Genomic DNA, 26160 nt, shown 5'->3' with positions numbered 1-26160 from the left:
AGTGCTCGGGGTGGGTCTGACCAGAACTGGACACAGTGCTCGGGGTGGGTCTGACCAGAACTGGACACAGTACTCGAGTGGGTCTGACCAGAGCCCTGTACAGTTTGACCATGACTTCCTCTGACTGTATTCTCCTGTTTTGGATTTGTTGTCCAACATTCTTTTGTCTTTGTTGGTTTGCAGCTCTGTGTTTTTTTTTATTCGTTCACGGGATGTGGGCGTTGCTGGCAAGGCTGGCATTTATTGCCCATCCCTAATTGCCCTCGAGAAGGTGGTGGTGAGCCGCCTTCTTGAACCGCTGCAGTCCGTGTGGTGACGGTTCTCCCACAGTGCTGTTAGGAAGGGAGTTCCAGGATTTTGACCCAGCGACAATGAAGGAACGGCGATATATTTCCAAGTCGGGATGGTGTGTGACTTAGAGGGGAACGTGCAGGTGGTGTTGTTCCCATGTGCCTGCTGCCCTTGTCCTTCTAGGTGGTAGAGGTCGTGGGTTTGGGAGGTGCTGTCGAAGAAGCCTTGGCGAGTTGCTGCAGTGCATCCTGTGGATGGTGCACACTGCAGCCACAGTGCGCCGGTGGTGAAGGGAGTGAATGTTTAGGGTGGTGGATGGGGTGCCAATCAAGCGGGCTGCTTTATCTTGGATGGTGTCGAGCTTCTTGAGTGTTGTTGGAGCTGCACTCATCCAGGCAAGTGGAGAGTATTCCATCACACTCCTGACTTGTGCCTTGTAGATGGTGGAAAGGCTTTGGGGAGTCAGGAGGTGAGTCACTCGCCGCAGAATACCCAGCCTCTGACCTGCTCTCGTAGCCACAGTATTTATATGGCTGGTCCAGTTAAGTTTCTGGTCAATGGTGACCCCCAGGATGTTGATGGTGGGGGATTCGGCGATGGTAATGCCGTTGAATGTCAAGGGGAGGTGGTTAGACTCTCTCTTGTTGGAGATGGTCATTGCCTGGCACTTATCTGGCGCGAATGTTACTTGCCACTTATGAGCCCAAGCCTGGATGTTGTCCAGGTCTTGCTGCATGCGGGCTCGGACTGCTTCATTATCTGAGGGGTTGCGAATGGAACTGAACACTGTGCAGTCATCAGCGAACATCCCCATTTCTGACCTTATGATGGAGGGAAGGTCATTGATGAAGCAGCTGAAGATGGTTGGGCCTAGGACACTGCCCTGAGGAACTCCTGCAGCAATGTTGGTCGGACATGTTTCGTGTCGAGTTTACTCAGACTTGTAGCCTCTGCTGCTTTGCTTTTCTTCATCGGTCTTTGCCCCACTGATAAGAATATAAGAAATAGGAGCAGGAGTAGGCCACAGGGCCCCTCGAGCCTGCTCCGCAATTCAATAAGATCATGGCTAATCTTCAACCTCAACTCCACTTTCCTGCCCAATCCCCAGATCTGTTGATTTCCCTGGAACCCAAAAATCTGTCCATCTCAGCCCTGAATATACTCAACGACTCAACATCCACAGTCCTCTGGGGTAGGGAATTCCATAGATTCACAACCCTCTGAGTGAAGGAATTCCTCCTCATCTCAGTCTTAAATGGCCGACCCCTTATCCTGAGACTATGCTCCCTAGTTCTAGACTCTCCAGCCAGGGGAAAAAGCCTCTGAGCATCTACCCTCTCAAGCCCCCTCAGAATCTTATATGTTTCAATGAGATCACCTCTCATTCTTCTAAACTCCAGAGTGTATAGGCCCATTCTACTCAATCTCTCCTCAAAGGACAACCTTCTCATCCCAGGAATCAATCCAGTGAATCTTCGTTGCACTGCCTCTAAGGCAAGTATATCCTTCCTGAGATAAGGAGACCAAAACTGTGTGCAGTACTCCAGGTGAAGTCTCACCAAAGCCCTGTATAATTGCAGTAAGACTTCCTTACTCTTGTACTCCAACCTCTTGCAATAAAGGCCAACATTCCATTTGCCTTCCTAATTGCCTGCTGTACCTGTGTGCTAACTTTTGTGTTTCTTGAATGAGGACACCCAGATCTCTCTGAACACCAACATTTAATAGTTTCTCACCATTTCAACAATATTCTGTTTTTCTGTTCTTCCCACAAAAGTGAATAACCTCACATTTCCCCACATTATACTCTATCTGCCACCTTCTTGCCCACTCACTTAACCTGTCCATATCCCTTTGCAGATTTTCTGTGTCCTCCTCACAGCTCACTTTCCCACGATGAACCTTTTAACTTTTTCTGTATATTTTTCTATTCCTCCCAGAGAGCTCCTTCCCTTTCCTCTCTGGGGGATTTGTGAAGGTTATTGTTCCTCTTTATATCAGTTTTAAATCATTTGTTAAACCGTTTAGGGTCTGGTCTGAGCTGATTAGTTTTTGGTTTGTGTTTACTGAGTCCAGCTTGCTGTATTCTGGCTCCAGATTGTAAAATTGCAATCTTGTTTTTCTGAGCTGCTACTGCAGGCCTGAAAGGGTTAATCTTCAAACAAAGTGAGTCACGAAACTGAAACTAACTTTGTCACTCCTTGCACCGAGTGTTTATTAGAATTTCACTTCCTGCTCTGGTTCCTCGCTCTCTCTCTCTCTGTGCTGTGTGAAAACTCTTTCAGGTGCTGGAGGAATGGAGCCCGGAGCTTTCGAGGATGAATTAACCTGTGCTGTGTGTCTCCAGGTGTACCAGGACCCGGTGATATTACCCTGTCAGCACAGTTTCTGTTTGAAATGTATTGAGGGAGTTTGGGCCCAGACAGCAGGCCCAGGAGGGTTTGAGTGCCCTCAGTGTCGCCGGAAATTCAACCCCAGGCCCAGTCTGGAGAGAAACTTCACGCTGTGTAATATCGTGGAGAAATACAATCGTTCACAGCCTCCTGCTGATTCAGGCCGTGTCATGTGTGATTGCTGTGAAGAAAATCCAACCCCGGCTGTGAAGACGTGTCTGAAATGTGAAGCTTCCTTTTGCTCCCTTCATTTAAAACCACATTTACGGAAAGAGGCCTTCAAGGATCACACCCTAATCGAGCCTACGGCTGACCTTACAGAGAGACAGTGCCTTGACCATAAGAAGGTCCTTGAATACTACTGTAAAGATGATGCAGAGAGTGTGTGTGCTTCCTGTACAATAATAGGGAAACATAAATCCCACACACTGCTGAGCCTCGATCAGGCACAAGCTGCAATTAAGGTGAGCGACACAATTCCTGATATTAAATACAGTGAGGGAGAGTTTTCCTGTTGATGACGAACATTAATTCGAACTGATTGCAGACAGTGCTGATTTAGCCCAGAGTTTTCTTTCTGCCCCGGGTCTGGGTTTACGGCTGTTAATTTTTTGTCAGTCAGATGCTCCCTCCCCTTTCTCTTACAGTCTGTCTGAGAGAACAGGGTGGGCACTGGGAGGGGTGTGAGAGTGAGCCAGGGTGACTGCCCCTCACCCACACTCAGCCCCTCCTGGTGAGGGCATTGTGGAGCTCAGTAATTCACTGTGTGGGTGATGAACTCGATTCTTTCCCCTCAGTCTGGTTCAGCAAAAACTGAAATCGAATACGTCTTTAAATTCAACACAATTTTATTTACCGCGGGGCTTGGTCTCTAGCATCGATTTTGACTCCGGACAGAGCCGTGTCGATCCTAACAGAACAAGACAAGTTACATACAGGAGTTCACACTTTTATACATTTATCAGAGGAGGTGGGCACCTGTACAGCCAGGGTCCACACCAATCATCAGCGGGGCATCGGTAGGCCATGTAAGGTTACATAATTACCGGCCAATTACAGGTAGTACAGGGGCCTGAACATGCAACATTGACAGACACAGATGAATGTATTCTTATCTCCCAGTTTGGAATGCCTTCGTGGTCCTTCTCCACTCTTATCTACTAGCTTGGAATGTTTCTAGCCTTGATCAGCTTATTGCTTTTATTGATTAACTGGCTGTACCAAGACACTCACACCAGAGACTCCCGAGTCCTGTCAGGTCTCTTCCATGATGAGCATCAACAGACCTCTATATCTAACAAACTCAGCATATAACTATCAGCCTTGATGGGGCCCCTTGTCCTGACCCACAGTATGCTGGCTTCGAAGTAACTCCTGTTTCTACTTTGCCACATAAGCAATCCTAGCTTCTAGTATTACTGACTATGTAAGCATTTTCATTAAAGGGGCACTGCGTATGGATTCTCATGGGCACCTGTGAGAACTGGCACTCCATGACATAGGGCTGTAGAGCAGAGCATGTTGGAGCCCTGTGTAACACTGGGGTATTCTGCCATCTGACCAGCAGGGAGAGGACCATCACCGGTGGGGGGAGTGAGGGACACCCACGGGGGGTGACTCAGGGGCTGGGGGGGGAAACTGTTTCTCACAACAAGAGGGAATTGGTGTTTGAGAAATGCTGGTGTGACTGAGTCTGTCTCCCTTTCCCCTCGGCTGATTCCTGGAAATGGAGGAGCTGAGTCCGTGTGAAAATGCAGCACACGGTGTGTCAGTGTGAAAAGAAGCCGGTGTGTGTGGTCACTCAGTTTATACAGGGCAGGGAGCGCCTCTTTACTGAGAGCCACAGAAGGGAATATTTCTGCTCAGGGCCCAGACACTGAGAATCCCACAAACCACTTTCTATCCACACCCAGTGGGGTCACTCCTGGAACGGAATCATTTCCCCTTTAAATCCCAGTTTGAATCCCTTTTGAAAACTTTCCAATTGCCTTTACAGGAAGAATTGGAGAGAGAAATCGAGAGGCTTCGGGGAGTCCAGCAGAATTGTTCCAGCAAACAGCGAGACTTGGAGAGATCAGAAGCTGAAATAAAGGTAGGGAAAAGTGGGACTGGATTTACTCTGGAATCTGCAGCCAATTCAGGACAAACTCTGGGAAATTCCTCCCCAGCTCCCTTTTAAAGGGTGGGAGTGACTCCAAACCCCCCACATGTTCAGGGAGTCTGTTCCAGAGATCGAGGACTCTGGTGTCTAACCTAACTCTGTGCCTATGGATTTTACACTCAGACCCTCTGGTCCTACCATCCTGATCCATCTCAATACCTCACCCAACCAGTGAGTCCAATAATCCCTCCATCATTTTAAAAACCTCCATCATGTCCCTCTCGGCCTTTCTCTAAATCGCCCTCCCTCTTGGAGCCGATCCTCAGAATTAAATCCATCAGACTACGTGTCATTCTGGCCACCGTCCTCTCCAGAGTCTTGATCTCCTTCACCAGGTGTGGGCACCAAAACTGGACCCATCACTTCAGGTGTGGATGGACCAGGTGGCAGTGCCATACACAGTCTAAATACAGTGCTCTTTCTTTTAAACTCAAGGCTCAAGGCAACACTCGTTAAACTCTGTTTTCTCTCCCAGTAGACACCCCCCACTGCTCGTCTATCTTTAACGGGTGATCGAGTAGTGATCGAAACAAACTGTCCCGTCCCTGGAAAGTGCCGTGTGCTCAGGGTAAGAGCTGTGTGGAAGGGCCGTTTGTAATGAGAGTTGGTTTGGGTTTCAGACACGAATCAATGAGCTGAAAGGAAAGCTATCGAAGAGCTACTCTGACTGGAGGAGACAGCTGGAAGAAGATGAAGAATACACACTGAAACTGATCGATGAGGAGGGGCTCCGAGCTCTCTCACAGATTAGAAGCTGTTCTGAAGCATTAAACAAGAGGATGGAACAGATGACATTAATAGATGGAGAATACCAGAGTCTGGAACAGAGGGACCCTCTCTCCTTTATTCAGGTACATCTTCAATATAAACAGGGCCATGTCTGGGGAATGGGGAGTGTTGGTGCTGCCCCCTCAGCCCTGCCCCAGGAGTGTTGGTGCTGCCCCCTCAGCCCTGCCCCAGGAGTGTTGGTGCTGCCCCCTCAGCCCTGCCCCAGGAGTGTTGGTGCTGCCCCCTCAGCCCTGCCCCAGGAGTGTTGGTGCTGCCCCAGGATGGAGTGCAGTGAAATGTTGGATTAGTCCCCATTCCTGTGACTGGCCCCACCTACTGTTATACACTGAACTCTTTACTCTCAATCCCAAATTCACGGTTTGGTTTCATTGGGTGTTGATTGGTTTGTTGTATAAACAATCGAATAGTGATAATGGGGGAGTTCAATTATCCGAATATAGACTGGGAAAAAACAGAGTAAAGGGCAAAGAGGGGGAGGAATTCCTCAAATGTGTTCAGGAGAACTTTCTTCAATATGTTTCCAGCCCAACGAAGAAGGAAGCAGTGCTGGATCTAGTTCTGGGGAATGAAGTGGGGCAAGTGGAGCACGTTTCAGTGGGGGAGCATTTGGGAAACAGTGATCACAATATCATTAGGTTTAGAAAAGTAATGGAAAAGGACAAGAAACAACCAAATGTAAAAATACTCAACTGGAGGAGGGATAATATCTGTGAGTTGAAAAGGGATCTGGCCCAGGTGGATTGGAAACAAAGATTGGCAGGTAAAACAGTAAATGAGCAATGGGAGGCCTTCAAAGAGGAGATAGTTCGGGTACAGACTGGACACATTCCCACGAGGGGGAAAGGAAGGGCATCCAAAGCTCGAGCTCCCTGGATGATTAAAGAAACAGATTAAAATGAAACAGAAAAAGGAGGCTTATGGTAAATGTCAGGTTCAAAATACAGTAGAGAATCAAGCAGAATACAGAGAGTGCAGAGGAGAACCGAAAAAGGAAATAAGAGGGGTGAAGATAATGTATGAGAAAAGATTAGCGGGTAACATGAAGTCTTTTAGAAACTTACAAAGTGTAAAAGGGTAGTTGAAGGAAAGGTGGGGCTGACTAAGAACAAAAAGGAAACCTTGTGGAGGCAGAGGGAATGGCTGAGGTACGAAATGAATACTTTGCATCGGTCCTCACTAAAGAGGATGCTGCCAATCTTCCAGTAAAGGAGGAGGGGGGAGAGAAACTGGAGAGGATTAAAATAGATAAAGAGGAAGTACTAAAAGGGTTGGCAGCTCTCAAAGTAGAAAAGTCACCCGGTCCGGGTGGGATGCATCCGAGGTTGCTGAGGGAAGTAAGGATGGAAATGGTGGAGGCTCTGGCAGAGGACTGGAGGATTGCAAATGTTACACCTCTGTTCAAAAAAGGGGAGAGGGATAAACCCGGCAACTACAGGCCAGTCAGCCTAACGTCGATGGTGGGGAAATTTCTAGAGACAATAATCCGAGACAAAATTAATTGTCACTTGGAAGAAAATGGGATAATAAACAACAGACAACACAGATTTATTAAAGGCAAATCGTGTCGGACTAACTTGATTGAATTCTTTGATGAAAACTTGTCAGCAAAATTGAAGCCCATGGGATTAAAGGGACAGTGGCAGCGTGGATACAAAATTGGCTCAGGGACAGAAAGCAGAGAGTAGTGGTGAACGGTTGTTTTTCAGACTGGAGGGAAGTTTACAGTGGTGTTCCCCAGGGGTCAGTGTTAGGACCATTGCTCTTTTTGATATATATTAATGACCTCGACTTGGGTATACAGGGCATAATTTCAAAGTTTGCAGATGACACGAAACTCGGAAATGTAGTAAACAGTGAGGAGGATAGTAGCAGACGTCAGGAGGACAGAGACAGACTGGTGAAATGGGCAGAAACATGGCAGATTAAATTTAACACAGAGAAGTGTGAGGTGATGCATTTTGGTAGGAAGATTGAGGAGAGGCAAAATAAACTAAATGGTACAATTTTAAAGAGGGTGCAGGAACAGAGAGACCGGGGGGTGTACGTACACAAATCTTTGAAGGTGGCAGGACAAGGTGAGGAGGCTGTTGAAAAAGCACACGGGGTCCTGGGCTTTATAAACAGAGGCAGAGAACAAAAGCAAGGAAGTTATTCTAAACCTTTATGAAACACTGATGAGGTCACAACTGGAGTATTGTGTCCAATTCTCGGCACTGCACTTTAGGAAGGATGTGAAGGCCTTAGAGAGGGTGCAGAGGAGATTTACTAGAATGGGACCAGGGATGAGGGACTTCAGTTATGGGGAGAGACTGGAGAAGCTGGGATTGTTCTCCTCAGAGCAGAGAAGGTTAAGGGGAGATTTAATAGAGGTGTTCAAAATCATGAAGGGTTTTGATAGAGTAAATAAGGAGAAACTGTTTCCACTGGCAGGAGGGTCGGTAACCAGAGGACACAGATTTAATGTAATTGGCAAAAGAACCAGAGGGGAGATGAGGAGAAAATTTTTCGGAAGCAAATTGTTCTGATCTGGAATGCGCTGCCTGAAAGGGCGGTGGAAGCAGATTCAAAAATAACTTTCAAAAGGGAATTGGAAAAATACTTGAAGGGAAAAATTTGCAGGGCTGATTTGATCTCCTCTTTTTATTCACAGAACTCGAAGCAGCTCCTTTCCAGGTAAGTTCCTCTCAGTCATACAGTACCTGCTGCTGATAGGGAACCTTCACCTGTATCTGGGAGAAGAGTGAAAGTAGAATCACCGCTTGGAAACCTCCCCAGATCAGGGGCTTTCAAATGGGGCGAATATTGAGTGATGTTTGACTGAGGTTTGAGGGGTTCTTGGCTCAGGCAGCCTGTGGGAAATGGGAGTGAGATGGGCTGTTCCATCGGTGTGTCGAGCTTCTCAGGAACCTGTTAGACAGGAATTGAGAGTGAGAGAAACCTGCAGTGACCTGTATCTAACCGAGGCTTCCGAAAGGCTCCATGTGTGTCAGTGACAGCTTTATTCCATTGGGTCAGTAAGTGATGTGTGATTGGCTTGTTCTATCAACCAGCCCATGGAGAAATGAGGAGAGGGGCAGGTCCCAGTGTCAGAGTGACAGTAAAATGTCTTGTGATTGGCTCATTCTATCCACTAACAGAGAAATGAGTGTGTGCTGAAATGTCCCAGTAATGTCAGTGTGACTGGACACTCTGTGAGGGAATCCCACCGATCCCAGGTCCCTGGGAGGCTGTTCCTTCTCCTCTCCTCACTTCACATGATCGTAGTGAGTGTGTTCCTGCAGAGAGGGGGGAGCACAGACTGGAGACCCTCGGGATAATAATAATTATTAATAATGGAAAGATAAGGGCTCCAGTGCAGAGAAACTGGACTGAACACAGACGGCTTTGAAAATCACAAACTGAGCTGAAGTGACAGCAAACCAGGATCCCACTGCTCGTGTGGAGATCAGTGTGAATGCAGGGAGACTGCAAATCCCGGGATTCTGCCATTCTCAGGATGGGTTGCTGCGGGGTGTCAGTACGAGCATTAGAAGGGGTGCAGGTTGTTGCACTGATCACTCGTTCCCCTTTGGGTTTCTGATCTGAAATGTCCCCACTGATAAAAACATTCTCTCCTCTTTCATAACAGAGTGACTGAGACTCAGAGAGTCACAGACCCAGATGTTCCAGCGCTCACCCTGAACCTGTCCAAAATATCTCAACTTATCCAGAAGAGGCTGAATGGATCGGAAAAGTACCACTCGGACATATTGGGAATGATAAGGAAAAACGTGCAGCTTTTCTCCAATTCTGGGCACCACACTTTAGGAGAGATGTCAAGGTTAAGAATTTCAAGAGGTGAGGAGGCACTTTGATTAAAGCCCTCAGGTTAGAGATGATTGCTGTTGGCTGGGCTTGTCTGAGACATGAAGAAACTGTTATTGAATCATTAAAATAAGATTTCCAAGGGGATTACGATCAATATACTGATTGGACTGAAAGAGGAGGAAGGCGGTGTGTACTGAGGACATCTGAATGGAGAAGTGGGGAAGTTATGTTAAACTTGTATCAAACCTTGGTTAGACCTCACTTGGAGCACTGCACACAGTTCTGGTCTCCATATACCTTGGTTGGACCATATTTGGAGCACTGTGCACAGTTCTGGTCACCATATACCTTGGTTGGACCATATTTGGAGCACTGTGTACAGTTCTGGTCTCAATATTATAAAAAGGATCTAGAGGCACTGGATAACGTGCAAAAAAGATTCACAACGATGATGACAGAACTGAGAGGTTATAAATATCAGGAAAGGTTGAACAGACTGGGGCTCTTTTCTCTCAAAAAGAGAAGGCTGAGGGGTGACCTGATAGAGGTCTTTAAGATTATGAAGGGGTTTGATGGGGTAGACGTAAGGAAGATGTTTACACTTGTGGGGAGACCAAAACTAGGGGTCATAAATATAAGATAGTCACTAATAAATCCAATAGGGAACTCAGGAGAATCTTCTTTACTGAGAGAGTGGTGAGAATGTGGAACTCGCTACCACAAGGAGTAGTTGAGGCGAACACACAGATACATTTAAGGGGAAGCTAGATAAAGACATGAGGGGGAAAGGAATAGAATGATACACTGAAAGGGTTAAATCAAGTCGGAGGGAAGAGGCTCATGTGGAGCATTAACACCAGCATGGACCAGATGGGCCGAATGGCCTGTTTCTCTGCTGTTCATTCTATGTAATTCTATTGATGTCGAGGCCTTGGAGAGGGTGCAGAGGAGATGTCCTAGAATGTTACAGGGATGAGGGACCTCAGTTATGTGGAGAGATTAGAGAAACTGGGATTGTTCTCTTCACATCGAGTCACATCAAGTCTACAGCACAGAAACAGGCCATTCGGCCCAACTGGTCCATGCCGGCATTTATGCTCCACATGGGCCTCCCCTCTCCCTACTTCATCTCACCCTATCAGGATACCCTTCTATTCCTTTCTCCATCATGTGTTTATCGAGCTTTCCCTTCAATACATCTGTGCTATTTGCCTGAACTGCTCCTTGTGGTGGTGAGTTCCACATTCTCACCACTCTCTGGGTAAAGAGGTTTCTCCTGAATTCCCTATTGGATTTATTAGTGACTATTTCCCATTGATGACCTCGAGTTTTGGACTCCCCCACAAGTGGAAACATTTTCTCTCGAAGGCTCGAAGGGCCGAATGGCCTACTCCTGCTCCTATTTTCTATGTTTCTCTATGTCTACCCTATCAAACCCTTTCATTATCTTAAAAACCTCGATCAGGTCACCCCTCAGCCTACTCTTTTCTAGAGTAAAGAGTCCCAGCCTGTTCAGCCTTTCCTGATAAGTTTATCCTCTCAGTTCTGATATCATCCTTGTGAATCTTTTTTTGCACCCTCTCCAATGCCTCTATACACTATTTATAATATGGAGACCAGAACTGTTCACAATACTCCAAGTGTGGTCTAACCAAGATTCTATACAAGTTCAACATAACTTCTTCACTTTTCAATTCTATCCCTCCAGAAATGAACCCCAGTGCTTGATTTGCCTTTTTATGGCCTTATTAACCTGTGTCGCTACTTTTAGTGATTTGTGTGTCTGTACCCCCAGATCCCTTTGCTCCTCTACCCCATTTAGACTCTTATTGAACAAGCAGTTTGTGGCCTCTTTATTCTTCCTACCAAAATGCACCACCTCACACTTATCTATATTACAATTCATTTGCCAATTACAGCCGACTCTGTAAGTTTATTAATGTCCTCTTGTATTTTGACACATTCTTCCTTTGTATTAACCACACCTCCCAATTTGGTGTCGTCTGCAAATTTTGAAATTGTACTTCCGATTCCCGAATACAAACCATGAATGTAAATTGTGAACAACAGTGGTCCCAGCACCGATCCCTGGGGAACACCACTTCCCACCTTTTGCCAGTCTGAGTAACTACCCTTAATCCCGACTCTCTGTTTTCTGTTTTGTAGCCAACTTGCTCTCCATTACCTGCTCATTTATCCTGAGTGCAGAGAAGGTTAAGGGCAGATTTAATAGAGGAGTTCAAAATTTTGAGTGATTTTCATAGAGTAGAGAGGGAGAAACTGTTTCCAATGGCAGGAGGGTCGGGAACCAGAGGACACAGATTTAAGGTAAACAGCAAAAGAACCAGAGGGGAGATTTGGATAATTTTTTTTACAGCAAGTTGTTCTGATCTGGAATGCGCTGCCTGAAAGGGCGGTGGAAGCAGATTCAATAATAACTTTCAAAAGGGAATTGGATAAATACTTGAAAAGGAAAAATTTGCAGGGCTATGGGGAAAGAGCGGGGAAGTGGGACTAATTGGATCGCTCTTTCAAAGAGCCGGCACAGGCACGATGGGCCGAATGGCCTCCTTCTGTGCTGTAAGATTCTAGGATTCTATAGGGGACTGCCAGCATAGAACCATCGAAAGGTTACAGCACGGAAGGAGGCCATTCGGCCCATCGAGTTCACGCCTGCTCTATGCAAAAGCAATCCTGCTAGTCCCGTTCCCCCGCCCTTTCCCTGTACCACTGCAGATTTTTTCCTTTCAAGTAGTTATCCAGTTCCCTTTTGAAGGCCATGATTGAATCTGCCTCCACCACCCCCTCGGGCAGTGCATTCCAGATCCTAACCACTCGCTGTGTAAAAAAGTTTTTCCTCATGTCACCATTGGTTCTTTTGCCAATCACCTTAAATCTATGTCCTCTCATTCTTGACCCTTCTGCCAATGGGAACAGTTTCCCTCTATCTCCTCTGTCTGGACCCTTCATGATTTTGAATACCTCTATCAAATCTCCTCGCAACCATCTCTGTTCCAAGGAGAACAACCCCAGCTTCTCCAGTCTATCCACGTAACTAAAGTCCCTCATCCCTGGAATCATTCTAGTAAATCTTTTCTGCACCCTCTGTAAGGCCTTCACATCTTTCTTAAGTGCGGTTCCCAGAAATGGACACAATAGTCCAGTTGTGGCCGAACCAGTGTTTTATAAAGGTTCATCATGACTTCCTTGCCTTTGTACACTCAGCCTCTATGTATAAAGCCCAGGATCTCTCTGTTCCTGTACCCCTTTTAGAGTTGTGCCCTCTAGTTTATATTGCCTCTCCTCATTCTTCCTACTAAAATGTATCACTTTGCATTTTTCTGCGTTAAATTTCATGCCACGTGTCCGCCCAGGCCACCTGCCTGTCAACACCTCTTGAAGTCTATCACTATCCTCCTCACTGTTTACTACCCTTCCAAGTTTTGTGTCAACTGCAAATTTTGAAATTGTCCCCTCGACACCCAAGTCATGAATATATATCAAGGAAAGTATCTCCAAGCACTGGCACCTAATAGACCACATCATCGTCCGAGCGAGGGACCGCAAAGATGTCCGCATCACCTGGAGCCGACGACTGCTGGACTGACCACCGACTAATCCACTCTACCATCTCCATCAACCTGGCCCCAAACCGGCAGCGGCAGAAAAAACTCTGCCGCAGGAGACTTAATGTCGCTGGACTCAAAGACCCTGAGAAGAAAGACCAACTCAGCCGTCGCCTTACAACCAATCTGGCGACGACCAATGATCCAGAGTCGCAGAGTGCCCACAGCGTCTGGTCCGCCCTAAAAGCCACCATAGTCAGCACCTGCGAGGAGACGCTCGGTCTCTCGACCAGGAAACACCAAGACTGGTTCGACGAGAACGATCAGGAGATCCAGGATCTCTTAGACCGTAAACGCAAGGCGTTCCTGAATTGGCAGCTCCACCAAAACTCGAGTGAGAGGAAACAAGCCTCCAGGCAACTGAAGGCCGAGGTGCAACAAAGAACCCGTGACCTAAAGAACAGATGGTGGGTGGAAAGAGCGCAGGAGACTCAGCAACTCGCCGACAACCACGACGTGCGCGGCTTCTTCAGCGCAATTAAAGCCATCCACGGTCCGAGTACCCAGGGACCTACCCCACTGAGAGCCAAACATGGAGAGGCGCTCATCAAAGACAGAGAGGCAGTCAACGCCCGCTGGAGAGAGCACTTCGAGGACCTCCTCAACCAAGACCCAGTCCTCGACACAAGTACCCTCGACACCGTCCCGCAACACGCGACCCGCCACCATCTCAGCACAACCCCAGCCCGCCACCATCTCAGCACAACCCCAGCCCGCCACCATCTCAGCACCACCCCAGCCCGCTGTGAGGTCAAAAAAGCCATTCGACAACTGAAAAACAACAAGGCCCCGGTGCAGATGGAATCCCCGCTGAAGTACGAAAACACGGCGGAGAGGCACTCTTGACACGAATACACGACCTTATCACCCTTGTCTGGAAGGAAGAGAGCATGCTGGGAGATCTCAGAAACGCCGTAATTGTGACCATCTTCAAGAAAGGAGAGAGGTCCGACTGCGGAAATTACAGAGGGATTTCCCCAATGTCCACCACGGGAAAGGTCATCGCGAGAATCCTCCTCAACCGCCTCCTTCCAGTGGCCGAAGAGCTCCTCCCTGAGTCTCAATGCGGCTTCCACCTTTCAAGAGGCACAATGGACATGATCTTCAGCACGCGACAAATCCAGGAAAAGTGCAGGGAGCAGCATCAACCTCTGTACATGGCCTTCTTCGATCTCGCAAAGGCCTTCGACTCTGTCAACCGTGAGGAATTGTGGAGCATCCTCCTCAAATTCGGCTACCCCCGGAAATTCGTCACCATTCTCCACCTGCTCCACGATGACATGCGAGCCGTGATCCTCACCAACGGATCCACCACAGACCCAATACGAGTGCAAACTGGGGATCAACCAGGGCTGCGTCATCACACCAACGCTCTTCTCCATCTTCCTCGTTGCAACACTCCACCCCATCACCATGAAGCTCCCCGCCGGAGTGGAGCTAACCTACAGGACAAGTGGGAAACTGTTCAACCTTTGACGCCTCCAGGCCAGAACCAAGACCACCCCAACTTCGGTCATCGAGCTGCAGTACGCAGACGATGCCAGCGTGTGCACACACTCAGAGGCCGAGCTACAAACCATCGTCGACACATTCACCGAGGTGTATGAGAGAATGGGCCTCAGGCTAAACATCCCGAAAACAAAGGTCCTCTCCCAGCCCGCTCCTGCCACACAACACTGCCCCCCGACCATCAAGATCCACGGTGAGCCTCTGGACAGTGTGGATCATTTCCCATACCTCGGGAGCCTCCTCTCGGTGCGAGCAGACATCGACGATGAAATTCAACATCGACTCCAAAGCGCCAGTGACACCTGAGGAACAGAGTGTTCGAAGACCGAGACCTCAAATCCAGCACCAATGGTCTACAGAGCAGCCGTGGTCCCCGCCCTCCTGTACACATCAGAAACATGGAGAATGTACAGCAGACACCTCAAATCACTGGAGAGATATCACCAACGTTGCCTCCGCAAAATCCTGCAAATCCACTGGCGGGATAGACGTACCAACGTGAGCGTTCTCTCCCAGGCTAATATCCCCAGTATCGAGGCACTGGTCACGCTCAACCAGCTGCGATGGGCGGGGCCACATTGTCTGCATGCCCGACACAAGATTCCCTAAACAAGTGCTCTACTCCGAGCTCCGCAATGGCAGGCGATCACTAGGAGGGCAGAGGAAACGCGAGACGGACACTCTCAAAGCCTCCCTAAAAAAATGCAACATCCCCACCGACACGTGGGAATCGCTTGCCCTAAATCGCCCAAACTGGAGAAGAAGCATCCACGAAGGCGCCAATTACCTCGAGCGTCACCGAGTGGAGCACGCGGAGGCCAAGCGTAAGCAGCAAAAAGAGCGCACAGAATCCAGAGCGTCTCACCCACCCACCTTATCAAACACTACCTGCCCCACCTGTGGCAGAGTCTGCGGCTCCAGGATTGGACTATTCAGCCACCGCAGAACCCACCCTCCCGGAGTGGAAGCAAGTCATCCTCGACCCTGAGGGACTGCCAAAGAAGAAGATTTATCAAGAAAAGTAGTGGTCCCAGCACCAACCCCTGGGGAACACCACTGCACACCTCCCTCCAGTCCGAAAAACAACCGTTCACCACTACTCTCTGTTTCCTGTCACTTAGCCAATTCTGTATCCATGTTTCCACTGCCCCCTTTATTCCATGGGCCGCAATCTTGATGATAAACCTACCATGCGGCACTTTATCAAATGCCTTTTGGAAGTCCATGTACATCACATCAACTGCATTACCCTCATCTACCCTCTCTGTTACCTCATCAAAAAGCTCCATCAGGTCAGTTAAACACGATTTGCCTTTGACAAATCCGTGCTGGGTTTCCCCATTCAATCCACACTTGACCAAGTGACTGTTAATTCTGTCCCGGATTATCGGTTCTAAAAGTTTCCCCACCACTGAGGTTAAACTGACTGGCCTATAGTTGCTGGGTTTATCCTTACACCCTCTTTTGAACAAGGGTGTAACATTTGTGATTCTCCAGTCCTCTGGCACCGCCCCCCGTATCTACGGATGTTTGGAAAGTTATGGCCAGTTAGCAGGTCGGGTTAGTTGTGTTCAGACAGCTGGGAATATCCCCGAACTTTAATCTCAGGTCCCTGTGTGTGTGGATCAGGAGCCTGAGATTAATCCTCAGTCGTCAGTGACACCTGCTTTAAACATTCCTCACTGTAATGGGCCAAAGCTTCACCCGCCATGGGTCAGGTAGGGGCGGGGTTACACACTGTCAATCAGAGTGTCTCTTAAAGGGACACTGTCCCTCACAGGGCTGTCAGTATCTGTGCTCCGGGGAGGGGGCAGAATCAGCTCAACAGGGGTCGCCCCAGTCCCAGGGATTGTCATCGAGCAGTCGACAGGGATCGGGGGGAGAGCGGGAATATTCCAAGGTGTGTTTATATCACAGGGGATCACAATGTTCATAATTTCTATTTAACCCTTTATGTTTCTATTTAACCCTTTCTGTTCCTAGTTAACCCTTTCTTTCTCGGTGACGTTTCTTCAGTCAGGGTTCAGTGCGAGGGATTCGAGGGTCGAGTTCCTGCACCTGTTCCCTCCTCGCAGCTCGGAATTGGTCCAAGTCTCAGACCCAGGGCTAGAGGGAGTGTTGGTGAATTCAGAGTGAACAGGGAGCAACAGTTTAATGTACAGAAGGGACATCAGATTCATCTCAATTGACAACAGAATCCTCACTACTGTGTGGAAATTAATGGAGACTTTAATCAGAGCTGTGAGCAGGATGGAAAAGTAACAGGAGGGGGAGAGCCCAGGGCACACTCCTGTATTCAGGATGGGACAGTAACAGGAGGGAGAGAGCCCAGGGCTCACTACTGTATTCAGGATGGGACAGTAACAGGAGGGAGAGAGCCCAGGGCACACTCCTGTATTCAGGATGGGACAGTAACAGGAGGGAGACAGCTCAGGGCACACTCCTGTATTCAGGATGGAACAGTAACAGGAGGGAGAGAGCCCAGGGCACACTCCTGTATTCAGGATGGAACAGTAACAGGAGGGAGAGAGTCCAGGGCACACTCCTGTATTCAGGATGGGACAGTAACAGGAGGGAGAGAGCCCAGGGCACACTCCTGTATTCAGGATGGGACAGTAACAGGAGGGAGAGAGCTCAGGGCACACTCCTGTATTCAGGATGGAACAGTAACAGGAGGGAGAGAGCCCAGGGCACACTCCTGTATTCAGGATGGAACAGTAACAGGAGGGAGAGGGCCCAGGACACACTCCTGTATTCAGGATGGGACAGTAACAGGAGGGAGGGAGCCCAGGGCACACTCCTGTATTCAGGATGGAACAGTAACAGGAGGGAGAGAGCCCAGGGCACACTCCTGTATTCAGGATGGGACAGTAACAGGAGGGAGAGAGCCCAGGGCACACTCCTGTATTCAGGATGGAACAGTAACAGGAGGGAGAGGGCCCAGGGCACACTCCTGTATTCAGGATGGGACAGTCACAGGAGGGAGAGAGCCCAGGGCACACTCCTGCATTCAGGATGGGACAGTAACAGGAGGGAGAGGGCCCAGGGCACACTCCTGTATTCAGGATGGAACAGTAACAGGAGGGAGAGAGCCCAGGACACACTCCTGTATTCACGATGGGACAGCAACAGGAGGGAGAGAGACCAGGGCACACTCCTGTATTCAGGATGGAACAGTGACAGGAGGGAGAGAGCCCAGGGCACACTCCTGTATTCAGGATGGGTCAGTAACAGGAGGGAGAGAGCCCAGGGCACACTCCTGTATTCAGGATGGGATAGTAACAGGAGGGAGAGAGCCCAGGGCACACTCCTGTATTCAGGATGGTACAGTAACTGGAGGGAGAGAGCCCAGGGCACACTCCTGTATTCAGGATGGGACAGTAAAAGGAGGGAGAGAGCCCAGGGCACACTCCTGTATTCAGGATGGAACAGTAACAGGAGGGAGAGAGCTCAGGGCACACTCCTGTATTCAGGATGGAACAGTAACAGGAGGGAGTGAGCCCAGGGCACACTCCTGTATTCAGGATGGAACAGTAACAGGAGGGAGAGAGCCCAGGGCACACTCCTGTATTCAGGATGGAACACTAACAGGAGGGAGAGAGCCCAGGTCACACTCCTGTATTCAAGATGGAACAGTAACAGGAGGGAGAGAGCCCAGGGCACACTCCTGTATTCAGGATGGGACAGTAACAGGAGGGAGAGGGCCCAGGGCACACTCCTGTATTCAGGATGGAACAGTAACAGGAGGGGGAGAGCCCAGGACGCACTCCTGTATTCAGGATGGAACAGTAACAGGAGGGAGAGAGCTCAGGGCACACTCCTGTATTCAGGATGGGACAGTAACAGGAGGGAGAGAGCTCAGGGCACACTCCTGTATTCAGGATTGGACAGTAACAGGAGGGAGAGAGCTCAGGGCACACTCCTGTATTCAGGATGGGACAGTAACAGGAGGGAGAGAGCCCAGGGCACACTCCTGTATTCAGGATGGAACAGTAACAGGAGGGAGAGAGCCCAGGACACACTCCTGTATTCAGGATGGGACAGTAACAGGAGGGAGAAAGCCCAGGACACACTCCTGTGAGCTGTGTGTTCCCAGTACAGCCAGTGCTGAGATTGTGGGGCTGTAACTGTGAGTCTGTGGGATGTGTTGTGTGCCGGTGAATCCCCTCCATTGTGTCTGGGAGAACGTGTGCACAGTGCCAGGGGCTTGTGTGATTAAACTGACTGCTAATGTGTGTCTCCACTGCAGTGTTTGCACTGAGTGTACAGCACTGGGACCCACACACTGCTATTTAACAGGGATTCTGATCAAAGGCCATTTATTGAACAGGGGATGAACACAGTCTGAGAGGTGATATGGGGCTGACGGTGTCTGGGAAATACTGACACTCCCACCCTGCAGCTGTCAATCATTGATGGGAGTGGAATAACCCTGTCTGACCAATCTCTTCTCTCCTCTCTAGGGCAAAGGTCAGCGATGAGCCTGGATCGAAAGACAGCAAACTGGAACTTGGTTCTGTCCAATGATCTGAGATCAGTAACACGGACTGAACATGAACAACCCTACCCACCTCACCCAGAGAGGTTTAAAGACTGTCCCCAAGTCCTCTGCTCCCAGAGTTTCTCCTCAGGATCCCATTCCTGGGATGTGGAGACTGATGGGAATCTCTGGAGAATAGGGATTGTGTGTGGGAGCGCAGAGAGAGAGGGGAGAGTCTGGTCTCGGGGAAAACAGTAAATCCTGGTGTTTACGTTATTCTGGTTTGTTTGGTGTTTCTCTCAGTGCCGGTCACAATTCCCACTTCACTCCCCTCCCACTGATCCCGTCTAAGAGCCGGATCCGAGTTCAGTTGGACTACGAGGCCGGGACTGTGTCATTTCACCGGGTCACTGACTCACTGACACATTTACACACATTTCAAACCACATTCACTGAACCCGTGTTTCCGGCATTTTATTGTTGGGAAGAAACATCCCTAAAACTGTTAAATTAATCCTGATAGCGGAGACTCGGTGACATCACTTCCTGTTCGGGACTGATGTCACTTCCAGATCTGCCCTTCTGATGATGTCACTTCCAGGACTGCTCTTCTGATGATGTCAGTTCCAGGTCTGCTCCATATGATGATGTCACTTCCAGGTCTGCCCCTCTGATGATGTCACTTCCGGGAGCGTGTCTCTGATGATGTCACTTCCAGGAGTGCCCCTCTGATGATGTCACTCCCCGCTCTGTCCCTCTGATGATGTCACTCCTGGCTCCGCCCCCTCTGATAATGTCACTTCCGGGAGCACCTCTCTGCTGACGGTATTTCCGGGTCCGCACCTCTAATTATGTCACTTCCAGCACTGCCCCTCTTTGTCAGGATCCGGGGTCTTTGTGATTTTCTTTGTGAGGATCTGTCACTAAAGCTAAAAATAGCTGCTTTTGGTGAGTTTCCTTGTAATTCGTAGCGTTCCAATTAATTGTCTCCTTCAGTTGTAGAATTTTACCACTTTAGTTGCAGAATTGTCGTGGTATTAATCACAGTAGTGAATCAGAATAGTGGCAGGCACGACTGTATTAATCTCAGCAGTGAATGGTAGTGACAGGGCATGACTGTATTAATCTCAGTAGTGAATGGTAGTGACAGGGCATGACTGTATTAATCTCAGTAGTGAATGGTAGTGACAGGGCACGACTGTATGAATCACAGTAGTGAATGGTAGTGACAGGGCATGACTGTATTAATCACAGTAGTGAATGGTAGTGACAGGGCACGACTGTATGAATCACAGTTGTGAATGGTAGTGACAGGGCACGATCGTATGAATCTCAGTAGTGAATGGTAGTGACAGGGCACGACTGTATTAATCTCAGTAGTGAATGGTAGTGACAGGGCACGGTCCCTTTAAAGTGCTGCTGTGAAAATCTGAGTCTGGGGTTTGAAATTGTTCTTTGACGGTCGCTCCAAACAGCGATGGTGAATCGACAGCCCGAGTTACACTGACTTCAGTGGGAAAGAAAATGGTGCGGGTGTAAAATGGGCTGTCCATTCACTATCGCCCGTGTTGCACTAACACCAGAGACTAATTTCACCCCCGGGGTCTCCTGGGCATCGCTGAGAGCTTCTGGGACTGCCCAGGGGGGGTAACACATCTGTCCGAAACTAAGCAAATGTATTGATTCATTGGACCAGACTGGGAACTTTTAATCTGTGTTTTATGGGGTGGTGATTTTTAGTTTATTGGACAGTAAGGTTCCTCCAGGGCTCACAACCAACATGAAATGGGAATATTATGGGATGTTACTGAGGTGACTGAGTGTGTGAGACACAAACAGGAAAATTGCCCCACCAATTGGAGTCTACAATCAGCGTCCCAGGTGGTCATGGGTGATAATGGGACATTTTGTGATAACCAAAAACCAAAGGGTCAGGAAAACGATGTGTGAGTGTCCGGTGAGAAACAAAGATCACCTGGGAACAACCCCCAAAGGGCATCAATCAGGAATCAATACACAATCCAGTGAAAGTCAGGAAAGGGGAGTTAACAATCGTTAATTGATAGCTTTCTCTTGGAGACGGTTGTGTCCTTGCTTATACTGAACAGTGAGAAGAATATTTTATAACCTGGGCTCTACCCGAGAGATCGGGACCACGCAGGGGGAGATAAGCAAAGACCTCCAGACACCCCCCGGTCTGTTGATCAGATAGCCTGAAAGCACAGGAATGGCTTGTATTTGATGTCACGTTCGGTGTGATTTTGGGAAACAGCTGTGTGTGTAAATGTGATATTTTGCACGTGAGGCAACCAGTCTGTGGAACGCATGATGGAGATGCCCTGAAGGACGGGTCTCAGACATGCTCAGTCATGTTGACAACACCACGACATGAAATGGTTAATGTGCTCAGGAGAGTGAGGACAGATACTGGATCACCACTGATTTACACTTGGTAATCAAGGCACTGACACATGCTCCATAGAGAAACCGACTAGTTAATGAAACAATCAGGATAGTGTTAAACACACTGGTATCTATCAGAGGGATTGAAATTAAAGTAAAGACGGACATAGAATTTGGATTTCCAAAATTCAGGTTTGGATTCCTTCGAGTTAACGATGAAATTGGGACAACTGAGGGCCGGGGAGAAATAATACTGAGCCAGAATTATCCACAAGATGGATAATGGTAAAAAGGAGAGCTGGAGGATCTTTGAAGTCCAAGATTTCTTGATGATATGGTAGTATTTGGGGGGAGCCTAGTTTCTGTAGTTTTCTGTACAATGTATTATGATTTTCTTTGTCTGTATCATGATGTGTGATATTAACCAAATGAAACTTAGATTAGAAGAGCAAATGGCTGGAGATCGGTCTGTGATGCTCACAGGATGAGGACCTTAGATAAGGCCCCAGGATCCCACAAAGGAGGGTGGGGGGAGATTGTAGAAGATTAAGACTGAGAAGTAATGAGGGAAACCACTTTCTTAGATTACTTCTGTAGTTTAAAACCCCTAATATTGATAGACTGACAGTGCATTCAAAACAACGTAATGCTGACATTGAAAAGGGGACCTCTACCCCTGGGGATCATGAATGGAGGGAGGTCGTCTATAATGTGGGACAGCATCCTTGGGTGAAAATCATGTCTCTGCTTTTTGTTATTATACAGCTTGTTATGATTGTAACACTTTTCTTTCTCATTTGTCGTATTTGAAAGAACTTTTTTGTAAATGTGACGCTGATTAAACTTCTTGTAACAATGTTTAAACTTATCTGTGGTGAGTGCAATTCAGATTCAATGAATGGGTTAAAGTGAGTTGTTCGATCTCACACTCAATTGAGGGGCGACTGAAGGATTTTGGACTTTCAACACCAGTTATTAATTACCTGCTAAAGGAGCTGAGTTTGGTTAAAAATATTATTTCAACAAAGGAACGGTTAAACTGACTGTTCAAGGCAGCATGCTGGGAAGGTTGGCCAAATTGGAAAAGTTTCATTCAGCAGATTGTCTCGAAGGTTAAAGGTAAGACAGATGCAAGGCCTTGAAAGTCTGTGAGAAGCTGTTGTAAACATCAGATGCTGTCATATCAACTTGTTCAAACCATGGGAAAGAGAGAGAGGGAAAAGTAACAACAGTGAGTTTTGCCAGCAAGAGTGGGGAGAAGTGAGGAGGGAGTGGGGGAGAAGAGGGAAGAAGGGGAGGAGATTGGGGGTCGGGGAGGGAGGAAGAGAGGGGGAGGGGATGCGGGGAGGGGATGCGGGGAGGGGGACGTGAGGCCTGGTTCCCACACTCCTCGTCGGCCAAGTTTTGTATCATCTGCAAATTTTGAAATTGTGCCCTCGACACCCAGGTCCAAATTGAAAAGAGAAGATTGTGAAGTTCAAATTAACCGATCGAAAACATTCCAAGTGAGCAAAGATTCATCAAAGAATTCACCACAATACATCTCTCAATAAATGCCCTGCTTCCCTCCACCTTTTACGAGTTGTTTTAATATATTTTCATTCTTTGTCACTGACACATAAATCAGAGGAGGAAATTTCAGCTGCAATGAGATTCCCGTGAGATGGGCCTTGTCCCATTAGCTGCAGTGTTACAAGAACAACAGAAACTTGTATTTATAAAGCACCTTTAACGTAGTAAAACATCACAATGTGCTTCACAGGAGCAATCAAACCAAAACTGACACCAAGGCAAAGAAAAAGACATTAGGTCAGGTGACCAAAAGCTTGGTCAAAGAGGTCGGTTTTAAGGAGAGTCTTAAAGGAGGAGAGAGAGGGGGAGAGGTTCAGGGAGGGAATTCCAGAGCTTAGGGCCGAGGCAGCTGAAGGCACGGCCGCCAATGGTGGAGCGATGAAAATCGGGGATGCACAACAGGCCAGAATTGAAGGAGCGCAGAGATCCCGGAGGATTGTAGGGCTGGAAGAGGTTACAGAGATAGGGAGGGGCGAGGCCAGGGAGGGATTTGAATACAACGATGAGAATTTTGAATTTAAGGTGTTGCTGGACCGGGAACCAATGTAGGTCAGTGAGCACAGGGGTGATGGGTGAATGGGACTTGGTACAAGTTAGGATACGGGCAGCAGAGTCTTGGATGGGCTGAAGTTTAAGGAGGGTGGAAATGGGAGGCCGGCCAGGAGAGCATTGGAATAGTCAAGTCTGGAGGTCACAAATGCATGGATGAGGGTTTCAGCAGCAGATGAGTTGAGGCAGGGGTGGAGACGGGTAATGTTGAGGTGGAAGTAGGCGGTCTTGGTGATGTTGAGAATATGGGTTCGGAAGCTCAGCTCAGGGTCCAATAGGACGCTAAGGTTGCAAACAGTCAGCATCAGACAGTGGTCAGGGAGAGGGATGGAGTCGGTGGCTCGGGAACGGAGTTTGTGGCGGGGACTGAAGACAATGGCTTCGGTCTTCCCAATATTTAGTTGGAGGGAATTTCTGCTCCTCCAGTACTGGATGTCGGACAAGCAGCGTGACAAATCAGAGAGAGTGGAGGGGTCGAGAGAGGTGGGGGTGAGGTCGAGCTGGGTGTCGTCAGTGTACATGTGGAACCCGACACTGTGTTTTCGGATGATGTCACCGAGAGGTAGCATGTAAATGAGAAATAGGAGGAGACCAAGCACAGATCCATGGGGAACTCCAGAGTTAACGGTACGGGAGATTTACTCTGTATCTAACCCGTGCTGTACCTGCCCTGGGAGTGTTTGATGAGTCAGGCTGAAGCATTTGCAACCATCTTCAGCCAGAAGTGCCGAGTGGATGATTCATCTCCGCCTCCTCCCGATATCCCCACCATCACAGAATCTAGTCTTCAGCCAATTCGATTCACTCCACGTGATATCAAGAAACAGCTGAGTGCACTGGATACAGCAAAGGCGATGGGCCCCGACAACATCCCAGCTGTAGTGCTGAAGAGTTGTGCTCCAGAACTAGCTGCGCCTCGAGCCAAGCTGTTCCAGTACAGCTACAACACTGGCATCTACCCGACAATGTGGAAAATTGCCCAGGTATGTCCTGTCCACAAAAAGCAGGACAAATCCAATCCGGCCAATTACCGCCCCATCAGTCTACTCTCAATCATCAGTAAAGTGATGGAAGGTATCATCGACAGTGCTATCAAGCGGCACTTACTCACCAATAACCTGCTCACCGATGCTCAGTTTGGGTTCCGCCAGGACCACTCGGCTCCAGACCTCATTACAGCCTTGGTCCAAACATGGATAAAAGAGCTGAATTCCAGAGGTGAGGTGAGAGTGACTGCCCTTGACATCAAGGCAGCATTTGACCGAGTGTGGCATCAAGGAGCCCGAGTAAAATTGAAGTCAATGGGAATCAGCGGGAAAACTCTCCAGTGGCTGGAGTCATACCGAGCACAAAGGAAGATGGTCGTGGTTGTTGGAGGCCAATCATCTCAGCCCCAGGGCATTGCTGCATGAGTTCCTCAGGGCAGTGTCCTAGGCCCAACCATCTTCAGCTGCTTCATCAATGACCTTCCCTCCATAAGGTCAGAAATGGGGATGTTCGCTGATGATTGCACAGTGCTCAGTTCCATTTGCAACCCCTCAGATAATGAAGCAGTCTGTGCCCGCATGCAGCAAGACCTGGACAACATCCAGGCTTGTGCTGATAAGTGGCAAGTCTCATTCGAAAAACGACACTTCCTCAGTACTGCCCCTCCGATAGTGCAGCACTCCCTCAGTACTGCCCCTCCGATAGTGCAGCACTCCCTCAGTACTGCCCCTCCGATAGTGCAGCACTCCCTCAGTACTGCCCCTCCGATAGTGCAGCACTCCCTCAGTACTGCCCCTCCGATAGTGCAGCACTCCCTCAGTACTGCCCCTCCGATAGTGCAGCACTCCCTCAGTACTGCCCCTCCGATAGTGCAGCACTCCCTCAGTACTGCCCCTCCGATAGTGCAGCACTCCCTCAGTACTGCCCCTCCGATCGTGCAGCACTCCCTCAGTACTGCCCCTCCAAGAGTGCAACACTCCCTCAGCACTGTCCCACCGACAGTGCCGCACTCCCTCAGCACTGACCCTCCCACAGTGCCACACTCCCTCAGTACTGCCCCTCCGACAGTGCGGCGCTCCCTCAGTACTGACCCTCCGACAGTGCGGCGCTCCCTCAGTACTGACCCTCCGACAGTGCAGCACTCCCTCAGTACTGACCCTCCGACAGTGCAGCGCTCCCTCAGTACTGCCCCTCCGACAGTGCAGCACTCCCTCAGTACTGACCCTCCGACAGTGCCGCGCTCCCTCAGTACTGACGCTCCGACAGTGCAGCACTCCCTCAGTACTGACCCTCCGACAGTGCAGCACTCCCTCAGTACTGCCCCTCCGACAGTGCAGCACTCCCTCAGTACTGACCCTCCGACAGTGCAGCACTCCCTCAGTACTGACCCTCCGACAGTGCGGCGCTCCCTCAGTACTGACCCTCCGACAGTGCCGCGCTCCCTCAGTACTGCATTGAAGTTTCAGTCTGGATTATGAGCTCACGTCTCTCGAGTGGAGATTGATCCCACGACCTTCTGATTCAGAGGCCATTCGGTCCATCGTGCCTGTGCCGGCTCTTTGAAAGAGCTATCCAATTAGTCCCACTCCCCCT

At 48.9% G+C, this 26160-nt stretch overlaps 1 protein-coding gene across 1 annotated transcript; it reads left to right on the top strand.

The window, feature by feature from the left end:
- Window positions 1-2531: 2531 nt before the first annotated feature.
- Window positions 2532-22323, top strand: LOC137320088 (E3 ubiquitin/ISG15 ligase TRIM25-like). Its single transcript, XM_067981871.1, is given in 7 exon segments — window positions 2532-3148; window positions 4681-4776; window positions 5466-5696; window positions 8285-8307; window positions 9263-9471; window positions 19040-19286; window positions 19288-22323. Coding segments are annotated over 7 exon segments (1650 nt in total). The 5' UTR covers window positions 2532-2587; the 3' UTR covers window positions 19571-22323.
- Window positions 22324-26160: the final 3837 nt, after the last annotated feature.

The sequence above is a fragment of the Heptranchias perlo genome, unplaced genomic scaffold (genome assembly GCF_035084215.1).
Source record: "Heptranchias perlo isolate sHepPer1 unplaced genomic scaffold, sHepPer1.hap1 HAP1_SCAFFOLD_970, whole genome shotgun sequence".
NCBI classification, from domain to species: domain Eukaryota; kingdom Metazoa; phylum Chordata; class Chondrichthyes; order Hexanchiformes; family Hexanchidae; genus Heptranchias; species Heptranchias perlo.
This window is presented reverse-complemented; position numbering and strand designations above follow the sequence as displayed.